Source organism: Chlamydotis macqueenii, chromosome 4 (genome assembly GCF_036417535.1).
Source record: "Chlamydotis macqueenii isolate bChlMac1 chromosome 4, bChlMac1.mat, whole genome shotgun sequence".
In the NCBI taxonomy this organism is placed as follows: Eukaryota; Metazoa; Chordata; class Aves; order Otidiformes; family Otididae; genus Chlamydotis; species Chlamydotis macqueenii.
The window spans coordinates 4321539-4341630 of record NC_141559.1 but is presented as its reverse complement, the minus strand read 5'-3'; the positions used below and the strand labels follow the sequence as shown (position 1 = coordinate 4341630).

Sequence of the window (20092 nt, the reverse complement as noted above, 5' to 3'; positions counted from 1 at the left end):
ATCCGACCCCCCCGGTCACACAGTCTGTGCCGCTGCCGAATTTCCTGGGGTTTGGGGTTTCTGACTCAGTTTGGGCCCTTTGGTTCAACACAAATGGGAATGGCGACGGAAGAAACGGGAAGGGTGGTGCAGCTGGCGACAGAGCAGCTGCAGATAAACCCTCTCCGGAGGCAGCCGCCGCGCCAACTGCAACCGGCGTCGGGATCCAGAGGGGAAAACGGGATGAAATCCCCTTCCCGCCCAGCCGCCAAGCGGGCTCTTCCTCGGGCAAGGGCTCGGCGCGAAGGCTGGCGCCTCCGGGACGCCTGGGCTCCCCTCAGCCCCGCCGCGGGGCTTCGTTCCCTCGCCCGAAGCCCGTTTCCCAATTTCCGCGGCGTCTCCGACGCCGGTGCAGTGGAGCAGCCACACGTGTCTCCGTCACCGCAGCGCAGTCGATGGGGGCCGTGACCCACCCGGCCACGGCGTGAAGCCGGCGCTGAGGCCGGCCGTCGGCACTGCGACGCCGGGCCCCTTCACCGGGCGCAGCTCTGCGCCCTCGTTTCCCCAAAAAATAACGGAACCCCCGGCTCGGGCCGGACGGCCCCAGGCCCCCGAGAAACCTCCCCTCGGGGGGACGCGGCCAGGGCCACCGTGGGGCTGGGGGCTGGAGCCAGGCCGTGCGGCACTTCAGAGCAGCACAGTGCGGTTTGCTGCTGGCTCCGCTGGCCTTTGGGGGTTTTGTTGTTTTTCTCTTTTCTTTTTTCTTTTCTTTTCTTTTTTTTTTTTTTTTTTTTTTTTTCTCCCAGGCTGGGGCTTTCTGGTGGGACCATTTTTGGCGCTGCAGGGGCTTTTCCCCCTCACCGGCCATGGGGCAGGGCGGGCAGCGCTTCTGCTCACTGCGCTCCCTCTGCACCGCTACTGTTTATCAGTGCGCTTTTTAATTGTATTTTTAATTTTTTTTTTATTTTTTTATCTTTTCTAGTTTTTTTTTCTTTCTTTTTAACTGTTTTTTTTTTTTTTTAGGTGGGGTGCTTATTTACTTTTTTTTTTCCCCCTGCTTTTTAAACTTTTGTCTCTTTTTTAAACTGTTTTTCCTTTAGTCTTTATTTTGTCCTTTTTTTCCCCATCGTTCTATTTTTAAATAATCTTTTTCCTTTTTTATCCCGTATTTGCTTTTTTATTTTAATTTTTTTTCCTTTTTATTTCTTTTGTCTTTTCTCCTGTTTTTTTTTCCCTTTTTCCTCTTGTTTTTCTTTGTTCATCTGTTTTTTCCTATTTTTTTCCTTTTTCCTCTTTTTTTTATTAATTGGGTTTTTCTTTTTTTTTCCTTTTGTTTTTCTTTATTAAATTGTTTTTTTTTCTTTTTTTTTTCCTTTTTCTTTTGTTTTTCTTTATTAAATTGGGTTTTTCCTGTGTTTTTTTTTCTTTTTCTTCTTGTTTTTCTTTATTAATTTGGGTTTTTTCCAGTTTTTTTTTTTCCTTTTCCCTCCTGTTTTTCTTTATTATTGTGTTTTTTCCTGTTTTTTTTTCCTCTTCTCTTTTTTTTTTTTTTTTTTTTTGGCAGCCCGCAGGTGCGCGCACGCCGCCGCTGATGCGAAAGGGCCCGCAGCTGCGGGGGGCGGGGCTGGGCCGCGCTGGGGTCCCACTCCCGGCCGCCCCCCCGCTCCCTCGCCCCCCGCCCCGGGGGTCGCTGGCACCGCCCGCGGCCGCGTTCCCCGGTGGCGGCGGCGGCTCCGTGCCCGCGCCCTGCGGAGCGGGGGCTGCGCGGCGTCCCGGGCCGGTGGGGAGCGGCGCGGAGCGGCGCGGCGGGGACGGTGCGGGGGCGCTGGGTGCGGGGGCGCTCGCGGGGCGCAGGAAAGCGGCAAAACTTGTATTTTACTCTGGTTTTTGCCTGTTTCGTGTTCTTTTTTTGTCCATTTTTACTGTTTTTTCGCCTTACTCTCGGTCTCTTCCAGCCCTGCGCTACGGGTGCCGGCAGTGACGCCACGAATGCGCTTTCCCGTCCCCGCTGCCCCGGCCGGTGCCAGCCGCGGGGAAACCGCCCCTGGCGCTCATTTTGCTGTTACTTTCTGTGATTTTGGGGTTTTTGTTTCTTTGTTTTCTTTCCTTTTCCCCCGGCCACGCCGCTCTCCCGCGGGGCGGGGCCGCCCCGCCTGGGCTCCGCGCCGCCTCGCACCCGGGAGTGACGTCACGGCCCGCAGCCAACCAGGGAGAGGTGGTTTTTTGACGCTCCAGTGACGCCGATGAGGCGGCGGGCGGCGGGACCCTGGGCGGCGCCTGTCACAGGAGTGGGCGGGGCGCACGGCGCGGCGCCGTCTTTAAAAGACGCCGGGCGATGTCTATAAAAGGAGTGGGCGGGGCGGTGGGCGGGGCGCGGCGCACGCAGTGGCGGCAGCGCGGGGTCCCGTCCGGTCCCGGGGGCCGAAGCCCGCGGTCCCGCGCCCCGCCCCGCCCCGGGACAGCGGCTGCGGAGGAACCGAGCACCGGAACCGCGCTGAGAGGCGCGGGGAGCAGACGGGACCGGTACCGGGGAGCGGGCGGAAACCGGGCTGGGGGGCAGGCGGAGCGGGGCGCTGGCGGCTCACCCGGTGCGGGGGCCGGACGCGGGCCGGTTTGGCCGGGGCGGGGCTGGGAGCGGGGTCTTGGGCCGGATTTGGGCTCGGCAGCGGAGACCCGGTGCTGCGTTTGGGGGCTGGAAGCGGGGCTGGTGCGGCCGGCGGGGGTCACGGGGATGGGGGGCTGCGTGTCTGCGCTCGCGGACGGGCTCGGCCCGGTTTGGGGGCTGGAGCCCGGCGTCGCTCGGCCGGTGCTGGGGTCACGCAGACCCAGCCCTGGGTTTTGGGGGCTGGAGCCCGGCGTCGCTCGGCCGGTGCTGGGGTCACGCAGACCCAGCCCTGGGTTTTGGGGGCTGGAGCCCAGCGTCGCTCGGCCGGTGCTGGGTCACGCAGACCCAGCCCTGGGTTTTGGGGGCTGGAAACCGGGCTCACGGGGTCAGTTTGGGGCTCACAAAGAGAGACCGAGCCCTGCGTTTTGGGAGGCTCTAAACCAGGTCCGTCTGGCCAGATTTAGGACTGAGGAACAGACCAAGTCCTGTGTTTGGGAGACTCTGAGCAAGGCTCTTAAGGCCAGGTCTGGGGCTGGGAAGTGGAGACTCAGTCCTGCATTTTGGGGGCTTGAAACCAGGCTCGTTTGTCTGGGTTCAGAGCTCGGAACCACAGACCAAGTCCTGTGTTCTGCAGCTCCAAACCAGAAACGCGTCCTGGGCCTTGAAATGGGGGTCGCTCGGCCAATTTTCAGGTTCACAGAGACAGATTGTGTACGTCCTGCATTTTGGAGTCTTCAAACCAGGCTCACACAGCCAGATCCAGGGCTCAGAAGTGGAGACCGAGTCTGGAGTTCTGGGGGCTTGAAACCAGGCTCACGTGGCCAGTGAGGGCTCGGAAGTGGGGACCAGGTGCTGCGCGTTTGGGCTCAGAAACACAGACCCAGTCCTGCCTGTTCCGGGCCTGAAGCCAGGCTCAGCCACAGAGACCAGGTCCTGAAACCAGAGCCACTGGGCCAGCTTTTAGGCTCACACACAGAGAACAAGTCCTGCGTTTTAAGGGCTTGAAACCAGGCTCATGCGGCCAGTTTGGGGGCTCACCAAGAGAGACCACGTCCTGTGGGCTTGAAACCGGAGTCACTGGGCCAGTTTTTCAGTTCGCACACAGAAACTCCAAGTCCTGCGTTGTGGGGGCTCACAGCCAGGCTCACTGGGCCAGTCCAGAGCTCGGAGACCCAGTCCTGCGTTTTGGGCCGTGACACCCGAGTCACTGGGCCAGTTTTTATGTTCACACACAGAGACTAAGTCCTGCGTTTTGGCGGGTCACAGCCAGGGTCACTTGCCCAGTTTTGGGCTGAGAAACAGAGACTAAGTCCTGCGTTTTGAGGGCCTAAAACCAGAGTCACGAGGCCAGTTTTTATGTTCACAAACAAAAACTAAGTCCTGCATTTTGGAATGCAGGCTCATGGGACCATATTGTCTCTGTTTCCAAGCTAAGTCCTGCGTTTTGGAGCATGAAACGGGGCTCACAAGGCCAGCTGTAGGGCTCACAAAAAAAAAAACCTAAGTGCTGTGTTCTGGGGATTAGAGTCACTAAGCCAGTTTCACAGCTCACCAAGGCAGACTAAGTCCTGCGTTTTGGGGGCTGGAAACCAGGCTCATTCGGCCAGTTTGTGGGCTCAGCAAGAGACTAAGTGCTGCATTGTGGTGCGTTGAAACCAGGCTCATGTGGGCAGGGCTGGGGCTTGGAAGTGGAGACTCAATCCTCTGTGTTTGGTGCTTGAAACCAGTTTCAGAAGTGTGGATTAAGGCCTGCCTTCTGTAGCTCAAAACCAGAAACTGCCCTGTGTTTAGGGGGCTGGAAAGGAAGCCCACTTGGCCAGGGTCACAGCTTCAAAACAGAGACCAAGTCCTGTGTTTCGGGGGCTTGAAGCAGAGCCCCAGACTGTGTTTTGGCAGCTCCCAACCAGGCTCGTGGCCGGGGTCAGAGCTCAGCAGCCGAGCCCAGCGCTGTGTTTTGGGGCTCACAGCCAGGTTTGGCTGGTCGAGGCCCGAGAGATGCAGAGCCCGCCCCGAGTTTGGGGGCCTGAGGCAGAGCCCAGCCCCGCGGCTGCTTCCGGGCCCAAACCCGGCCGAGAGCGAGGGGCCGGGCCCCGGGGCCGAGCAGCCGCGCCGCCGTTGCCGGTCTTTCTTGAACGCCTGCACGGAGCCTTTTCGGCCTTTTTTCTGCTGAGCCTCGGCTGCCCCGCGGCCGCAGCGGGACCGTACCCGGAGCCCCGGCCCCGCGCTGGCAGCGCCCGCCGGACTTAGGCTCCCGCCGCCGCTCCCCGCCCGGGGCCCAGCTCCGGCTCCTCCTGCTCCGGGCCGGCGGGGCCGGGCTTCGGGGCTCCATGCACTCGGTGCAGGCCGGGCCCAGCCGCGCTCCTCCAGCCCCAGCACCCACCCCGCGCCCGCCCGGGGAGAGGCGGCCATCGCCGGAACCAGCACGGCCCGCGCTCCAGCGCCGCGCGCCCGCGAGGCCCCGGCCCGACCGAAACCCGAACCCCGGCCCGGCCTCACCGCCGTCCCCGGGCTCCGCGCAGCCCCCGGAGGAGCCCTCGAGCCCGGCCGGCGCCGCGCCCCGAGCCCCGGATCCCGCCCGGCGCCTCCCGAACCGGTTCCCGCCTCCGCCACGAGCGCTGCCGGCGCCGCTCCCGCGGCAGAAGAAGCGGCGCGTGCGCAGGGCGGGCCGGAAGGGGCGGGGCCGCGGGGAGCGCATGCGCGGGGCGGGGCCGGCACGGGTGCGGGGAAGCGGGCGCGGGGGCGCGGGGCGGGGCCTGGCGCAGGTGCGCGGGGCGGGGCGGTGCCGCGGGGCGCGGGCGCGGGGCGGGCCCGAGGCCATTTGAGCCCCGGCGGCCGCCGGCGCCGCCTTTTCTCCGTTCCGCGCCGGTGGCGCCGCTTGCGGCCCCGGGGCGGCAGCGGCCGGGCCGCGCTCCCCCGGCGGGGCCCAGGTGAGGCGCGGGGGGCTCGGCCCGCGGCCGGCAGCGGTGCCGGGGCCGCTGCGGCGGGGAGGGGGCCGCGGCCGAGCCGGGGGGCGGCGGGGCGCGGGCGGGCGGGAGAGCGAGCGAGCGAACACCGGCCCCGGGCGGCCGCGCTGGCGGCGGGGCTCGGGGCGCCGGGGAATAAAGCCCGGAGGGCCGGAGCCCGGCGCCCCCGGCCTGTCCCGAGCCGCCCGGGGCCCCCCCGGCCCGTTCCCAAGCACCGCCCGGGCTCCCGGGGCCGCCCCGACACCGCAGGCAGAGCAGGGGCGCTGGGGCTGGGCGGGGGCTCCGTCCCTGGGGAGCCGGGGCTCCGCAGCACCGGGCGGAGCGAGCCGGGCCTTTCCTGGCGGGAGAAGGGAGCTGGAGCCCGGCTTCCCAGGGCAGGGGCCGAGCCCCGCGGGCTTGGGGTCAGGAACGGAGCCCCGGGCGGGTGTTCCTGGGCCAAACCCCGGGGCTGGGGGCAGAGGGGCGGCGGGAGGGCGCTGGGGCTTGGGGGGCCGGGAGGGGGGAGGGCGCTGGGGTTTGGGGGGCCGGGAGGGGGCAGGGCAGGGTGCGTGGGCCCTCACCGGAGGTGGGGGCCCGGTCGCGTTGGTCCCCGCAGTGAGGGAGGCCGGCATGCACCAGGCCGAATTAAGCGCAGGAGATAGTCTCTGGGCGAAAAGGCCCTTTTCCCCCGTCCAGGCCTGCACGGCGCCCGCAATCGGCACTCCCCAATAAACGCCAGCTCGTCAGTGTGCGCGCAGTCATGACATTTATTATTCATGTGTGAGTCGTGACAGTGATTGATTTACGACCTGGCCAAAAGCCAAGATCGTTTCACAAGCACAAGCTGGAAAGGGTGGGGGGTGAGCTGGGGCTGGAAGCCTCCATGAACTGGAACCAAACTGGAACTGGAGAGCAGCTGGGGCCGGAGCAGCCCATGGAGCTGCAGCCCAAACTGCACTGGAGGTGGAACCGAGCTGCAGCCAGAGCTCAACTGGAGCCGTCCACGCGCTGGACCTGAAAAACACAGGGGCACAAACAAGGAGCTGGAGCGGCGCACAAGCGGCACCAGACACAAAATGGAGCCAGAGCTGCGCTGGAGCTGTCCAGGAGCAGGCCCTGAAACAAACGGGGCCCAAACCAACACACAAACCGAACAAATGAACACAAACAGGGGCCAAACCGCCCACCTGAGCTCGCAGCCCAGTGGAGCTGCGCAGTCCCCGCAGCATCGGCCTGGGCGCAGGCAGCCCGGCTCCTCCTGGGGCTCCTCCGTCCGTCCCTGCGCAGGGAGAGGTGGGACAGGCAGCTCCCGGCCCAAAGAGCCCCTCACCTGCTGAACAGCGAACACAAACGCACGAGTGCGCGTGCGCAGCGCTGACAGCTCCCCCCCTGCACCAGTCACGGCAGCGATGGATTTCTGACCTTGGCAGCGGGCGCTGGTCCTTGGAACGAGCTCAGGCTGTCCTGGGCCGGAGAGGAGCTGGACACCAAGTGGAGACGAAACCGAGCTGGAACGGGAGTCGGCAGGCGGCTGGAGGAGATGAGTCTGGGCTGGAGTCTAAACCCTGCTGGAAGCTGGGGCCGTCCGTGAGCTGGACCTGAAACAAACGGGAGCCCAAACCAGCAAACACAACAAAACAAAAAAACACAACAAAACAAAACGAACGGGGCCCCAAACAACTGACCTGAACTCCCAGCCGAGCTGGAGCTGCGCAGCCCCGACAGCGCCACCGGGCAGGCAGGGCCGAGCGGGCGGCAGCATCGCTTTCGGTGCGGGCAGCCCGGCTCCCGGGGCTCCGTCCGTCCGTCCGTGGGCACGGGGCCAGGCAGCTCCCGGCAGCGCAGCGCGGCCCCGAGAGCCCCGGAGCTGCCGCCCGGCCGACCCCGCTGGCTCCCGGGCACGGGCAGCTCTGCCCGGCCCCTCGGCAGCAGCGCCCAGCTCCGCAGCCCCGGGCCGGGAGGGGAGGGGGAGCCGGGGCCGCCGCACCGCACGCGTCCCGGTTCTGGGTCGGCCCCCCGCCCCCCAAGCCCGCCGCCGCGGGGCTCTCACCTCACCGGGCGCCGCCTCCCCGCCGGGGTCCTCCGGTGCTCCTGGCCCGGGCGGCGGCACAGCCCCGCGGCATCGCCCGGGGAGCGGCCCCTGCTCCCCCGCCGCGCGTCCCGGGCTGGAAAAGAAGGAGTTCGGTCCCGGAGGGCCGGCCCCGGGAGGAGACGGGGGAGCAGCCACCGCCTGCGGGGAGCTGCGGTGGGGCTCACACCGGCCGCCGGCAGCCGCCTGCGGGCGGGGCGCGGACCGGAGCCCTGGCCCAGCTCGGCCCCCGGAGAGCTGCGGCCGCAGCCCCCCCGGAGGAGCCCCGGGACACCGGGGCCCGCCGCGGCAGCAGTCGGTGCCAGGCACCGCCGTCCGCTCGGCCCCGAGCCCCGCAGGGACCCCGCCGCCCAGAACCCAGAGCCCCCGCGACCGGTACCGGGATCCCGCCGCCGCCGCCGCCGCTCCGGCTCCTCCCGCCGCTGCCGCTGCCGCTCCGGCTCCTCCCGCCGCTGCCGCTGCTCCCGCCATGGCGGCGCCCCCTGGCGGCCGCGCTGGGGGTTTTGAAGCCTCGGCGATTCCCGCGCACCTGCCGCCGCCGAGGCACGTGACTGCGGGGGCGGGCTGCGTGGCCGCAGTGCGCCTGCGCGGGGCACCACCCTCAGCGGTTTGGCCCCGCCCGGCCGCCGTTTGTCTTCCCGCCTTTTTTTTCTTCCCGCCGTTCCCGCTGTCGCGTGCCCTGTGGAGGCAGGCCCCGGTGCACTGTGGGATTCGAACAGCCTCGGCCGCGCCCCCCAGTGTTTGTCGAATCCTTAAAGCAGTTTTTATCTCACTGACAGCTATTAGCTAGCGAGTTAAGAGTCACTGGTAGTGAAGTACCATACTCATACCCAGGTTATGGCCGTGACCAATTCACCGCCTGTCCCGCACCCAGCGGCCATTAATGGGCAGCCGGTGCCGCCAGCTCCTGGAGCGGCGCAGAGCTTCACCCTCCTCCCTTTCCAGCCTTTTTTCCACGTTTGTACCACGCTTTCTGCGTTTATCAGCTAAATATTCCCCATGTGTTCAGCATTAAAGCCAAATATTAATTTTCAAGGGGTGGCAGCGATTGGTTTTCCCCCTCACGTTGCACGGTTGGTACCGTGCCCCCGCCCCGGGCGATCAGCCAGCCCCCGCGGTGAGACCCCCCCGCCCCTCCCCATCCCAGCCCCGAGGGCCCCCCGCCGCGCTCCCCGCCGGGGTCGAGGGAGGGGAGGCGCAGGGAAGGACACCCCGCTCACGCTCCGTGTCAGGTTTAGAGTCAAACTTTACTGTGGCGCGCGGCGAGACGCGACAGTGAGCACCCCGCGTGACAATCCGTGTTCCTGCCGCCCCCCACAGCCAGCACCGCCCCAAAAAGAACCCCCAAATATTGAGCACCAGGGTTGCAGTTTGGTTTGCTGCAGGGTTTTGCCTCAAACAAGGCCTCTCTCCTCGCGTACGAAACAAGATGTCGCTTTTCTTGCTTTAGGACTCCTTCTTGCAGACGGTCCCTGCTGCTGCCCGCCGGCTGACGCAGAGCCACCCCTCCGTGCCGGGACGGACGCTCACAGTGTCCCCACGCTGCCCCGCCGCAGGCCTGGGCCTCCTCTCTGCCCCGCCGAGGGAGGTGCCGGGCGCCCTGGGCCACCCTTTGGGAAGCAGCAGAGCCGGAGAAGCGTGGTGGAGGCAGGGATGGAGGATGCCGCAGCGCCTGCCCGGCCCGGCTCCAGCAGGAGCAGAGGTGAGCTGGAACCGTTCCTCCTTCTCTCAAGAGTATAAAAATACCAGCGTAACTTTTCTTAGCTTTTCTTTTCTTTCTCTTTTTTTTTTTTTTTAAATTTATAAAAAGCTTTTTACCAAACCAGAGCGTGTGCTCCATTAAACTTCCGTTCCGTCGTGCAAATCGCTGTGGACTTTGACTTCCAAGTTCACCTGCTTCACCTTCCTGCCTTTCCCCTGGCAGACGCCCCCGCTTCCCCCGCTCTCCCTCAAGATATTGATGTTCCTCACGGTGCAGTACCGGCTGTCCAGGTCCCTGCCTCTGGGCAGCTCCACCTTGCTGTTCAGGGGATGCTCCTCCGGGGCGGCTCTGGCAGCCTCTCGTTTCCTCCGCAGCTTTCGACACTTTCTGGCGAGGAGGCAAATTCCGGAAAGGACCAGCAGCAGCAGGCTGACGGCAGCGAAGGCGCTCCCCAGGGAAGCGCCCGTTTGAGATAAGGAGGCTGCGACGGCGCCTTCGTCCCTCTCCAAGATCAGCGACTTCATGTTGGTGCCGTTCTTCAGCTGGTCGCCTTCGTTGTCGTAGATTAAGGAGTCGTCCAGCATCAGCCTCCCCTCGCTGTCGACCAGGTCCCTGCGGCCGCGTCCCCAGCGGCGAGCGAGGGATCGCTGAACGCGAGGCCCTGCCATGCTCTCGGGGCCGATAACGTAGATGACCTGGAGGTACCACTGGTGCCCAGCTTCCACCTTGAAGAAAGGGAAGGCAGGCACACAGGACATTTTAACTAAGATCAAGCGATTTTGTTACGTAACGGCAGAGCTGTGAGCGTTTTGTGTCCTGTTCCTTGACTCGTGCAAATATCAACAAAAACGCTCAGTGTGTTTTTAGGAGGGCCTGCACATTTATCACCAAGGGAGGTGTTCCGTTTTGTTGCCTGTCTTTGTCAAATGCAATAATTAATTCAGGAACTTTAATAACGTGTTTTTAAAGAGCTTATTTCCTGGGTGCTTTGGGGACAAAGGAAAAATAAAAAAATTAGTCACCATAATAAATTCCTTATCTCCATTTTCCGTGCTGGAGTTTGCTGCTTAACTGGCTCCGTCTTTAATTTATGGTACAATCCCAGCAATGCCAACAAGCCCTTTAAGCAGGGGTCACTGAGTTAGAGAGGGCCGGGCCTCTCTGGGGAGGGACAAAAAAGCCCAGAAATGAGGATATAAAATTCTGCCCTCAATCAAGAGCTTCCTCTGCGTCCCTCCGCGGTCTGCTCGGCTCCGAGTGCGTACTCGCCAGCCTCTGCGCACAGAGAGGAACCGCAACCGGAGGTCGCCCGCCCCTGTAATTGGGAAGGGGCGCGGAGAGCTCTGAGCTGCGGCTCCCTTCAGAGGACGGGACAGCACTGTCACGCGCTCTGCTGCCGAACAGAGGCTCTGCTCTCTCTCACCTCGCATTTACACCCCGCCAAACCAAGGAGCGGGCGGCTGGGGTACGATCCGCAGATGCAGATCATCGTGTGTACGTGAGGCCACCTGGCACCCCCGTGTTGTGGGAGGGCGTGGAGCAGCACCTCCCGCTGTGCCACCAGAAAAATTGGCTGAGGGTTGCCCTTAAACCGCGAAACAACTACCCTAGTGTAATTTGGTTTCTCTGGGCAGTGCCAGGCCTACAATTCACAAAGAATTCGGGACATCCCGGACAGAGAAGTGAGTTTTGGGCTACCCGTATCACGTGGTACGCACCTTGTAAAGAGCATCCACCTTGAGGGTAAATCCATCAACTCCAGGCATGCTGCTCACCGAGTGGAACTCGGACAGCTCCGAGGCGAAGTGGGCGTCGAAAGGCACGTCCTGGAAATACTTATCCGTCACTTCTGGTTGGTTTCGGTCCTGGAAATCAGAGAAGCCAGGTCACTAAATAACCCCTGCCAGCTGCTGCTGAAATCGAACCCAGATGTCCCGTCTCCACACCTACAGGTGGGCACGGACATTTAACACAGAGCTCACTGCATTTATGACCTCTATGATCTGTAGACACTGACAGCGTTGGTATTAGGTTCCCTTTGCGGTCAGAACCTGTTTGTAGTCAGGGAAAAAAACCCAAACCGAAAGCAGAAGCAGAGGACGGGTTTGCAATCAGTACTTCAGACCCCTCCCAGAGGAGGGAAGCCGGGTTCTGCCGGGGGACGCTGCAGGACTTCGTGGGGTTTGGGGGTGCCTGGCAAGTCAAACGAGGCCATTTAGTTCCCAGGTCTGTTGGGTCGGCAAGAGGCTGAGAGACCAGACTTCTCCGGACACGATCACACACAATACTCCACGCCGCGGTTTCGTCCACAGCAGAAGACTCACCAAGAGGAGAAATCGGTGTTTGAGGTGTTTGTTGGGTTGAATGCAGCCATACTGAGGCCCCTCGTTATAGACGGTGCCCGTCGGGTCAAAGAAAGGCACGTAGCCGTCCCTGCCCGTGCACAGATAGACCTTCTCCAACTGCAGTTTGTACGCGGCATTTAGGTTCTGTTCGGGGTTCCAGAGCACACGGCCATACAGGATTTGCCCTGAGGAGGTTGGGAGAAAAACGGCCAGGATAAATTCTCCGATTCAACAAGAGAACCGTTGTTAAGAGTCAAATGCACCAGACTGCACATGGCTCTGGGTTTTGATTTGTGTGTGCAGGGGACAAAACACCACACCAGAGCACGTTCTTGTCTTGTTATGCTGTTACGGGGCCGTAACGTGCTCATAATGCCATTTCTTGCTGTAAAAGAGGCAAACCGAATCTGCGCTTTACGCTTCTCTTTCAGAAGAATGAATTGTCAAGACAGAAATATTAGGTACAGGCAGAGCAGGGGAAAAAAAAAAAAAAAGGAAATAAATCCTACCCTTTGAAAAAGCCCCTTTGTAATCCATTTCTGCCAGAGACATCTCGGATTTGGTGGGGTCCATCAGGAACACCTTCTCGTTGTTACAGAGCTGAAACTCCGTGTTTAGGGAGTAGACGACAGGAACCGGGCGGTTCGTCTGCTGGAAGGCAATCGGGATCAAAAATCTAAAATTGGGAGAGGAAAGGAAAAAAGAGAGGTTTAGTTTGGCCACATCTGAAGTTACACGCTGGTGACCTATGCAATCTGCTTCACCTTTCCTCCCTCCCACTTTATATTATAAATATATATATTATTATCTATATATTATTTTATATATATCCTATTTGTAGTCCAGCAGCCCGTACTACGGTGGTATTTGACCCTAGATGACTTGTGGCCCCTCAGCCTGCCCCAGTTTTCCAGTAACGGCGCAGAGCTCTGCACCCCTCCTCCCAACAGGTTTGATTTTCCTTCTGTCTGGGGACAACCGAGGGCAACGCGGGCCTGAAAGCCGCCGGCCGGGAGGGACGACAGCCCGGGGCAGCCCCTGCTCTGGGAGACCACAGTCTCGCCAGGAGCGACAGAGGAAACGCGGGCAGCCCTGAGGGGGTACGGTCTGGGTTGCAGGGGGACCTGAGCCCAAAGGGAGGTTCCTCCCCTCCGCTTTTCCCTTCCTGCTGCTGTCCTGGCGCGTCCCACGCCTGCTGGGACCATGCAAACAGCCCAAACAGGCTGAAGCCGTCCGGCTGCCACGATGTCGGGGACTCCTTACCGCTCGGGAGCGTGAGCCGTACAGGGCAGGGGCTTGTCTCCAGGCTCCACCCAGGGCTGCGTGGGCTGCACGGTACAGGGGATTAAGAAGATGGTGTACTCTCCAGAGTAGTCCTTCCTGGGAACACACAGGAGACACTGCGCTCGCCAAACGAGACCCCTAGCTCTTCGCCCAGCTGACGTGTTTGCCTAACATCCCCAATTTTCTAATTAGTGTAAGCAGGCGAGACTAAGTTCACAGCAGGACCTCTCCCTTGCCCCAAGAAATGTCCATCTACTCCAGCAGCCACAGGAGGGACAAATTTGACCCACGGTGTTTAATTTGACCCTTTGTGCAAGGAACACAGACTGTAAGAATAAACAGTCACAGACAGAACTAATAAAATGATTCTTTTCAAAAAGTGAACCAAACATCCTATGTCAATGCCAGGCCTGGGATTGAAACGGCTGTGCCGCTGCTGTTAACTACACACGCGCTCGTTGCTTAAGAGGAACATCGTGCCGTGGGAAGCTGCTGGAGGTGTCCTCACCTGTTGTAGGAGCTGGTGGCTCTCCAGAGCTGGTAGGGAGAGTCGAAAGTCTGAGCGCTCCACAGGAGCTGCAGGTCAAATTCGATCCCTCCCAGGTGCTCTGGAGTCATTAGAAAAGACTTGACGTCTGGCAGGCTGTGGTGCTCCATCACAAAAAGCCCTGCGGTGAGGACAAGGAGGTGACGGGTAAGGCAGAGTATGGGGAGAGCTCCTCGTGGGAAGAGGGACTCCTCTTGCTACCTGTGTTTTCGGAACAGATCTGGTTCTGTTCCTTGATTTCTTGCTCTGTCAGGAATAGCGCTCTCACCTCTGAACTTGGCCTGTGTCTTGAACTCGATAACCAGCCGGCCATCCTCGCGGATGTAGATCCTGATTATCTGCAGCCGGGCCGAGAGAACGCTGTCCGTCTGAATCCCTGCACGGTGCAGCAAGAACAGCGTCACTGGGGAGGGCCAGACGGCACAGCTGCTCCTCAGGTGGGCTCCATCGGTCCCACGCAGCCCCAGAAGCATTTGAGGGAGCTCCAAAAAGGCACGGTTTAACTGGGAACAGCCTCCAGGGAGTCAGATAAACGCTTTCTCCGTTATCCACACGCGCTGCTAAGTCTCACTCAGGCACAAAGGAAGTAAATATACTGAGTCCCCCCCAGCCTGTGAACGCAACTTATTTGACATAAAAAAGTTGCAGATGGTTCTTTCTGGGTACTCCTGGCGATAATTCCTGAGAGCCCTCCGTGACCAAAGCTCTACGAGTCCCTCCTCTACAACACTTCGTGTCCACTGCCTGCTCCTCGGAGCCCTGCTCAAGGCTGCAGGCACTGCTTCCCAGCACACACAGGCTCCAAATACTGTGGGAAAGGAAAATCAACCAGCTGGAAACAGAAGCCTCGCAGGCACAGGATAAATCACACACAGACACACGGATGTTAGCTCTTGGATGCGACCAGCAGCAGAGGGTAGGAATTATCTAGGGCTCGCTGCTGGGACTGTCGCTGTTTTAACAAACGAGGGTTTTAATGAGAACAAACCAATTCTCCCGTACCCCTCCAGTCCCTCGCACCTACCCGTCCGCCAGAGAACAGTGTCGTAGAAAAAGGAGAACTCCATCTCCGTGTGATGCTCCAGAGAAGCCCAGCCTCTCGGTGCTGTCACGTAGATGTAGGACACGTAGAGCGGGACATGGACTGTTAAGAAGGACTGAGCGGAGTCCCGTACCTGTCAGTAAAACCCAAAACCAGCGGTTACGCACTTTCCGAAGGAGAGACACCGGCCCAGACTCACGGCCCCCGCTGCATTCACCCTCTGCTCTGCAAATGTGGGGGAAAAAGCCAGAGTACCTGCAACGGGAGACTCGTTTCAGTTCTGGACTGTGGATGGACTTTAAACTCAGGTGCATTTTCAGTAAGTGCTAAAGCACACCGGTATTGTGGTACAAAAGGAGCTGCGGTCGCTTCACCTCAAAAACCTCTCAGTTCCTAGTTCGGTGAATTAAAAATAAGCAATTCTGCTTGCTCAGGACTGGCCCAAGAGTACGCGGACCACCGCAGCTCCCCGGCTGTACAGACACCAGTTACCATCTGCGGGGCGCGGCTGCCCTCTGCCAGCCCCGCGAGAGCGCACAGACATTCCAGAGCGGCTGGTGCCAGCCTCCACGCGCTGAACGACGCAGTTGTTTGGTTTAAGTAGCTTCTCTGGGTTTGTGCAAACAATTGGAGCTATAAAAGGAAAGTTCACCAAGTATTCCAGACTGGCGGGGATGAAAAGGGACGATGCTGGCCATCCCATTCTGACTGGGAATTGAATACAAGAATCCAACATCTGAGCGAGATGTGTGTGTGCAATCCATCCATGAGAGGGCAGCGAGCCACATCTGGTAGCAAAAGCTGCTGTTTCGTAGAAGAACGTGTCTGGCTTTTGGTCTGCCAGCTGGGTAATCAAAAATTTACCTAAAAATCCCCATGACCTCGCTCCACTGAGGAGTACGAGCTGACATGCTTCTGCTCTGTTCTTTGCTCATTTATTTTGTCTAAAAATACAGTTAAAATTGTAAACAAACAGAGCAGAAGCGAGAAGATTTTGTACTTTCAGTACGTCCTTATATTTAAAAAAAAAATTTTACTGGTGCTGTGAAGATTAAGAGAATAAAACCTATGTTACCCCAACCAAAATAAACGCATTAAATGCATTCCACAAAGCACGGTTCTTTCCCAGGTAAAAGGAGGAAAAAGCCCCACACTCCAGTTGTACTGAGCAGAGCAGCCCACACACCTAGCTCGTGTTCATCAACACTACGTGGAGCTTTCCCTAAGAACTGAGAAAGACCTGGATTACCTGGAAGAGTTCTGGATGCAGCATCTCACCTGGAAGTCAGCGGTGACGGAGCCTCCGCAGACGTCAATTAATTCAGTCATGTCGTAATACGCATCAAAAGTCCAAATGCAGCTCTTCAGGTTGAGGTGCTTGTAGAGCTGGATAGTCTTCGGCTCCCTCACTGCGGGGTCGAACTGGTAAGGGCGGTCATAGCCAGGACCGAGAACGATGCTGCCGTAGGTCACTTCATCCAGAAACCCCGCCTCTGGGATCGACAGACATCAGGACACCCATCACCCCAGGTTTTAAAGAGCTTGAGGACAAGTACTGAGGTCCCATTTTCACTCCCAAATCATGTCAGTGACTTTGCTGCCGCACGGGACACCTCAGTGACACAGATCCACTTCCTGTAGATCCCTCCTTATCCGCACGGATACCGCACGGCACATTTTAAACAGCAGAAAACCACCAGCGTGGTGTGAACCTACATCCTCCTCAACCAGAGTAACGCTGCTTAACCCCGTTGTCTTTTAAACATTCCCGTGCCTCACATCTCATCTTTAACAGTCACTGCTGTTAGTACAGGAAGATTCATTGTTATTGGCATAACATCACGAGACTCCAGGGGAAGACAGAGCTTTCTCTGCATTTCTTTACTGGTTTCTCCCTACCCCCAAGTTCAGAAAGCAAAAGTCGCCTTTAAAAATTACCTGAGATGCCTCTCAGGTCTCTGACGGTGACCAGGTTTGAGCAGACGTGCTGGTGCCTGTAGATGGACTCGGAGAGAAGGAAATGCAGGTTGTGCAGCGGCAGGGTGGAGATGAGGGGCAGCATGCCGTCCTGATGGGGGATCTGCACCGAGATGTGGATTCTGGAACAAACAGCGGATGAGACAGCAGGGAACAGCAGCCCTGGCAGGCGCGGGAGCCTTGCGCGCTACCCCGCGCCCCACAGCAGCGCGCACAGACAGGGTGAGCCTGCTAGCGGCAGCTTGATCTTTAATTTCAGCTCCATTTCCCACATTTTTTTACACATCTGCTGCGTAAGCAGTCCCGACTTCCATTTCTGGCGGGGAAGGGCACCTCCCCAACAGAGCAGGGCGTGAGGAAGAGTGGGAGCGCTACCCTCAGCACCCTGCGCTGCAGGGAGGGTTGCGATTCAGACACACCTTCGCCTCTTGACCCAAACCAGCTCTGTAGCCCCCGGGGGCTCGGCGAAGGACCGCGCGCTCCCCTTCCCCAGGCTCATACCTGTTGGGGTGCTCCTTGTGCTTGACATCCAGGTACTTCAGAGTGGCGATGAAGGACTGCGCCTGGAACCCTCGGGCCGTCCCCGCCACCACGGGAGTGTGACAAATGGCACTGTCGGTGCCTATGGTAACCACGTTGCTCCGCAGGGGCGTCCCCACATGGCCAGCCTTGTCCACAGCCTTGGCCACGCAGCGCACGTGGAACCGCCGGCTGAAGTAAATGCTGTCCAGCACCTGCAGGGAACGAGGAGGGAGAAACACGCACGTGGGTCAGGCACACCAACGTTCGCAACATCTGAGCGCGTAGCAAAAATCCCTTGGTGCTGGTGTTCTGAGGCAGTGGGGAGGCGAGGCACACGCAAACGCAAACCAGAGGCACGCGCGTGCCAACGTCTGCTTGGCCACCTGGGCACGCCGGTGCGGTTGGCCTCTTGTCACCTACGCTGCAGCAGATGTTGGGTGCGTTACAGCTTCCTAACTCTGCCCACACACTGAGGGGAGGGGAAGAGGGAGCCTGAGCTGTTGTGATCCGCCAGGCTCCATCTGTCTCCTGCCACCAGGGATCTACTGAAGTGTCTGAGTGCTGACAGCTACTTCCCACTTCAACAGAAGTGATGCTTTTAGCAGGCTCAGTGAAGAACAGCGCTATCATTTCTGAAGCCAAAAGAAAAAAGACAATCCCCAAAGAAGCGCCCATATGTCTCACGTCAATTCCCAAATCCGAGGAGAGCAAATCGGGAGCAATGCAGCAAAGCGAGTGCCTGACGGAACAGCGGTTCCTAACTTGAGCTATGCTCTCCCTGCGGCTCGAGCAGGACAGAAGGCAGGCAGACAATCCCACAGCCAAACCTCGGTGACACAGGTCACATCAGCGTGCTGAGCTCTTCTTCAGGCACAGCCACTTTTGCAGGTGCCTGGCTTTTTAGCTGGAGGAACGCAACCAAACTTCAGGTGCGAGCTATCACAGAGTACACAGCCTGACAGAGGTGCCCCAAGCCCTCACTGACTTATGCCGCGCGCGCTCTTGCAGCTTCGCCACGCCGCTACCTAGCCCCGTACCTTGTGGTTGACGCTAGTGAAGGGTGTGTTGTCAGTGATGGTTTCAAAAGGTGATCTGGCTCCGTTCCCGTCCGTGGGGGTTGCTACCTCCCAGCTGAACTGTATGGAAGACTGGTTGATGCCAGCCTCGCTGCAGCGTTCCTTCGTGACCGCGTACTTGGGGAAGTGAGGGTCACAAGGAGTGACGCAGATGAGCGGGTAGCCTGGGGAAGGGGATTTCTTAGCGCCGTCCTTGGTCACTTCTTCAACACGGTCGTAATCAGCCAGGGTGACGACCTGTACGGATGCAAGACGGCAGCATTTGCCTGGGGCTGAGGGCAGGGGCAGGAAAGGCAACCTTCCCCCACACTCCAAGCCTGCTACGCCACTGCAACTCTTCATTTTATTTCAGAAACCCCACTGGGGTTTTCAGTCCGTACTTGAAGGGTACTAAATCACACCCACTGCAGCGGGCAACTTACCACGGGAGGTGCTGGGAGAATCAGGCTCCCTGCTGCCTCCTGATCCAAAATAGTCACTATTGCCGTGCTGGTGTCTCCAAGAACAGCTTCCACCGGGTCATCGGGACCCAGCACCAGAGAAAAGGACTCGTGCCACTCCCGGTCTTCATTGGACATGATCTCCACCTTAAAGATGATGTGGTCCACACCTGTGGGAGGAGATGCAAGAGAAACAGAGAGAACTTAATTCACCATCAAGTATTGCTCTGAAGTTCTCAGAAAAAACCTGCACAGCTGGTCTAGTCTATGGCCATGGAAACATTATGATAAAATCACATTTTAAATTTGATTTCCACTCATTGCTACTAAGAATTTAGCCCCATGCACACAGGAGTCTACTCTATACAGAGAACTCCAGCTATGATCCAACTGATCAGGTGATAGATTTGCTAGCCGACGCCTTCTGAGGCAACCCCCAGACAAACCAAACCCCAGATACATCTCATCCAGTGTGGCACTGCGAAGGGACGGAATGTTCTACACCAGAGAAAACACGGCAAGATGTGGGATGGCCTTGCCAGCGAGCAGAAAGTCTCAGCCATCTTGCTGTCTCCTTAGGCATTTACAGTCTGCCCAGTAAAGAGGACACCAAGTCCGGGCTTTCATTCCCTCCTCCTTTTCACTGCCCCTCTGCTTGGGCAGCAGCTTGGCACTTTGCTTATCAAGCGGAGAGCGCTGGTGCTCAGAACACCAGTGGGTTTGAACAGGGAATGATCAGGCAGCCAGAAGGGGAGAGGGAGGAGGACATGTCTAATGCAAGGAAAGGGGAAACATCTTCCATCCCAGCTGTAACACACTGAAGAGCTGGATACTCCTTTCCGATACACACAAAATGTCACTGGTGACACCACCACCTCTAACCCTCCCCACAAAGACCCTTTACCTGGGCTGAATTTGAGCATCCGACTCTTGGGATAGTAATCCACTCCGGCCTGAGCCGAGCCATCGCGGGTGCTACAGCGGACTTTGGAGGTCCTGTTCTGGTCCCCTCTCCGGACCACCTTGATATTTAAAACAGCAACACCCTCTGGGCCAGGCGGCTCCCGTACTTGGTAGGCAGCTTCTTCAAACTCAATGGTGGGTGCTAAAGAAACAGCAGTGGAGAAAAAGCCCCAGGTAAATGAAGGGCATTCAGCAACCGGGGTGAGCGAAGCTTGGCTCCTTTCAGACTCTACCTACACATTTTCAGAGCACGGGGCTCCTCAAAGAGCAGCCAAAACTGCGGCTGTAAGGGTTGGATGCAGATTAGGGCAAGGGGTGAGGCAAAAATCCAACACGTGCATTGGGCTACAGAGGATGGCAAGTGATTCTCCCATTCCCTGCCTCCCACTGAACCCCACGCCCTCAAATCCCAACCTCGTGATGGTGCTACAGCCCCCACTGGCAGAGGGACCTGGCGTCCCCGTTCCTCCCCACAGATCTCTCCAGGCTGTGACACTGTGGAGGGAAGGCGACATCTCCCAGGAGAAGCACAGCAACTCCCTGTGCGACTACAGGGGAACGGGAAATGGGACAAACGGT

The 20092-nt window shown here is 59.1% G+C and overlaps 1 protein-coding gene and 2 long non-coding RNA genes across 6 annotated transcripts in view; 1 reads left to right on the top strand and 2 right to left on the bottom strand.

Annotated features, from left to right (window-relative positions):
* Positions 1–2425: 2425 nt before the first annotated feature.
* On the top strand, positions 2426–4488 carry LOC147600776 (uncharacterized). The gene is made up of 2 exons (XR_015258450.1): positions 2426–2502; positions 4376–4488. It is a non-coding gene; the product is annotated as an uncharacterized LOC147600776 (long non-coding RNA).
* A 1787-nt stretch (positions 4489–6275) lies between these two features.
* On the bottom strand, positions 6276–8034 carry LOC147600775 (uncharacterized). 4 transcript variants are annotated; one of them, XR_015258461.1, is made up of 3 exons: positions 7995–8034; positions 6949–7124; positions 6276–6540 (listed from the first exon to the last, which is right to left on the bottom strand). It is a non-coding gene; the product is annotated as an uncharacterized LOC147600775 (long non-coding RNA). The 4 variants fall into 4 exon arrangements; XR_015258459.1 differs by having other exon boundaries at positions 7989–8029; XR_015258458.1 differs by lacking the exon at positions 7995–8034 and adding an exon at positions 7577–7719.
* Positions 8035–8846: 812 nt separating this feature from the next.
* FRAS1 (Fraser extracellular matrix complex subunit 1) overlaps positions 8847–20092 on the bottom strand; it is a 143937-nt gene continuing 132691 nt past the window's right edge. Inside the window, exons 60-74 of the mRNA XM_086746873.1 lie at positions 19455–19655; positions 18533–18720; positions 18072–18347; positions 17014–17246; positions 16474–16634; positions 15814–16028; positions 14518–14668; positions 13762–13869; positions 13455–13614; positions 12926–13042; positions 12172–12338; positions 11642–11847; positions 11036–11182; positions 9225–10042; positions 8847–9182 (exon numbers count right to left, since the gene is read on the bottom strand). Coding sequence (XP_086602999.1) covers positions 9455–10042; positions 11036–11182; positions 11642–11847; positions 12172–12338; positions 12926–13042; positions 13455–13614; positions 13762–13869; positions 14518–14668; positions 15814–16028; positions 16474–16634; positions 17014–17246; positions 18072–18347; positions 18533–18720; positions 19455–19655 — 2918 coding nt within the window. The 3' untranslated portion in view covers positions 8847–9182; positions 9225–9454. The remainder of the gene's footprint in view (positions 9183–9224; positions 10043–11035; positions 11183–11641; positions 11848–12171; positions 12339–12925; positions 13043–13454; positions 13615–13761; positions 13870–14517; positions 14669–15813; positions 16029–16473; positions 16635–17013; positions 17247–18071; positions 18348–18532; positions 18721–19454; positions 19656–20092) is intronic.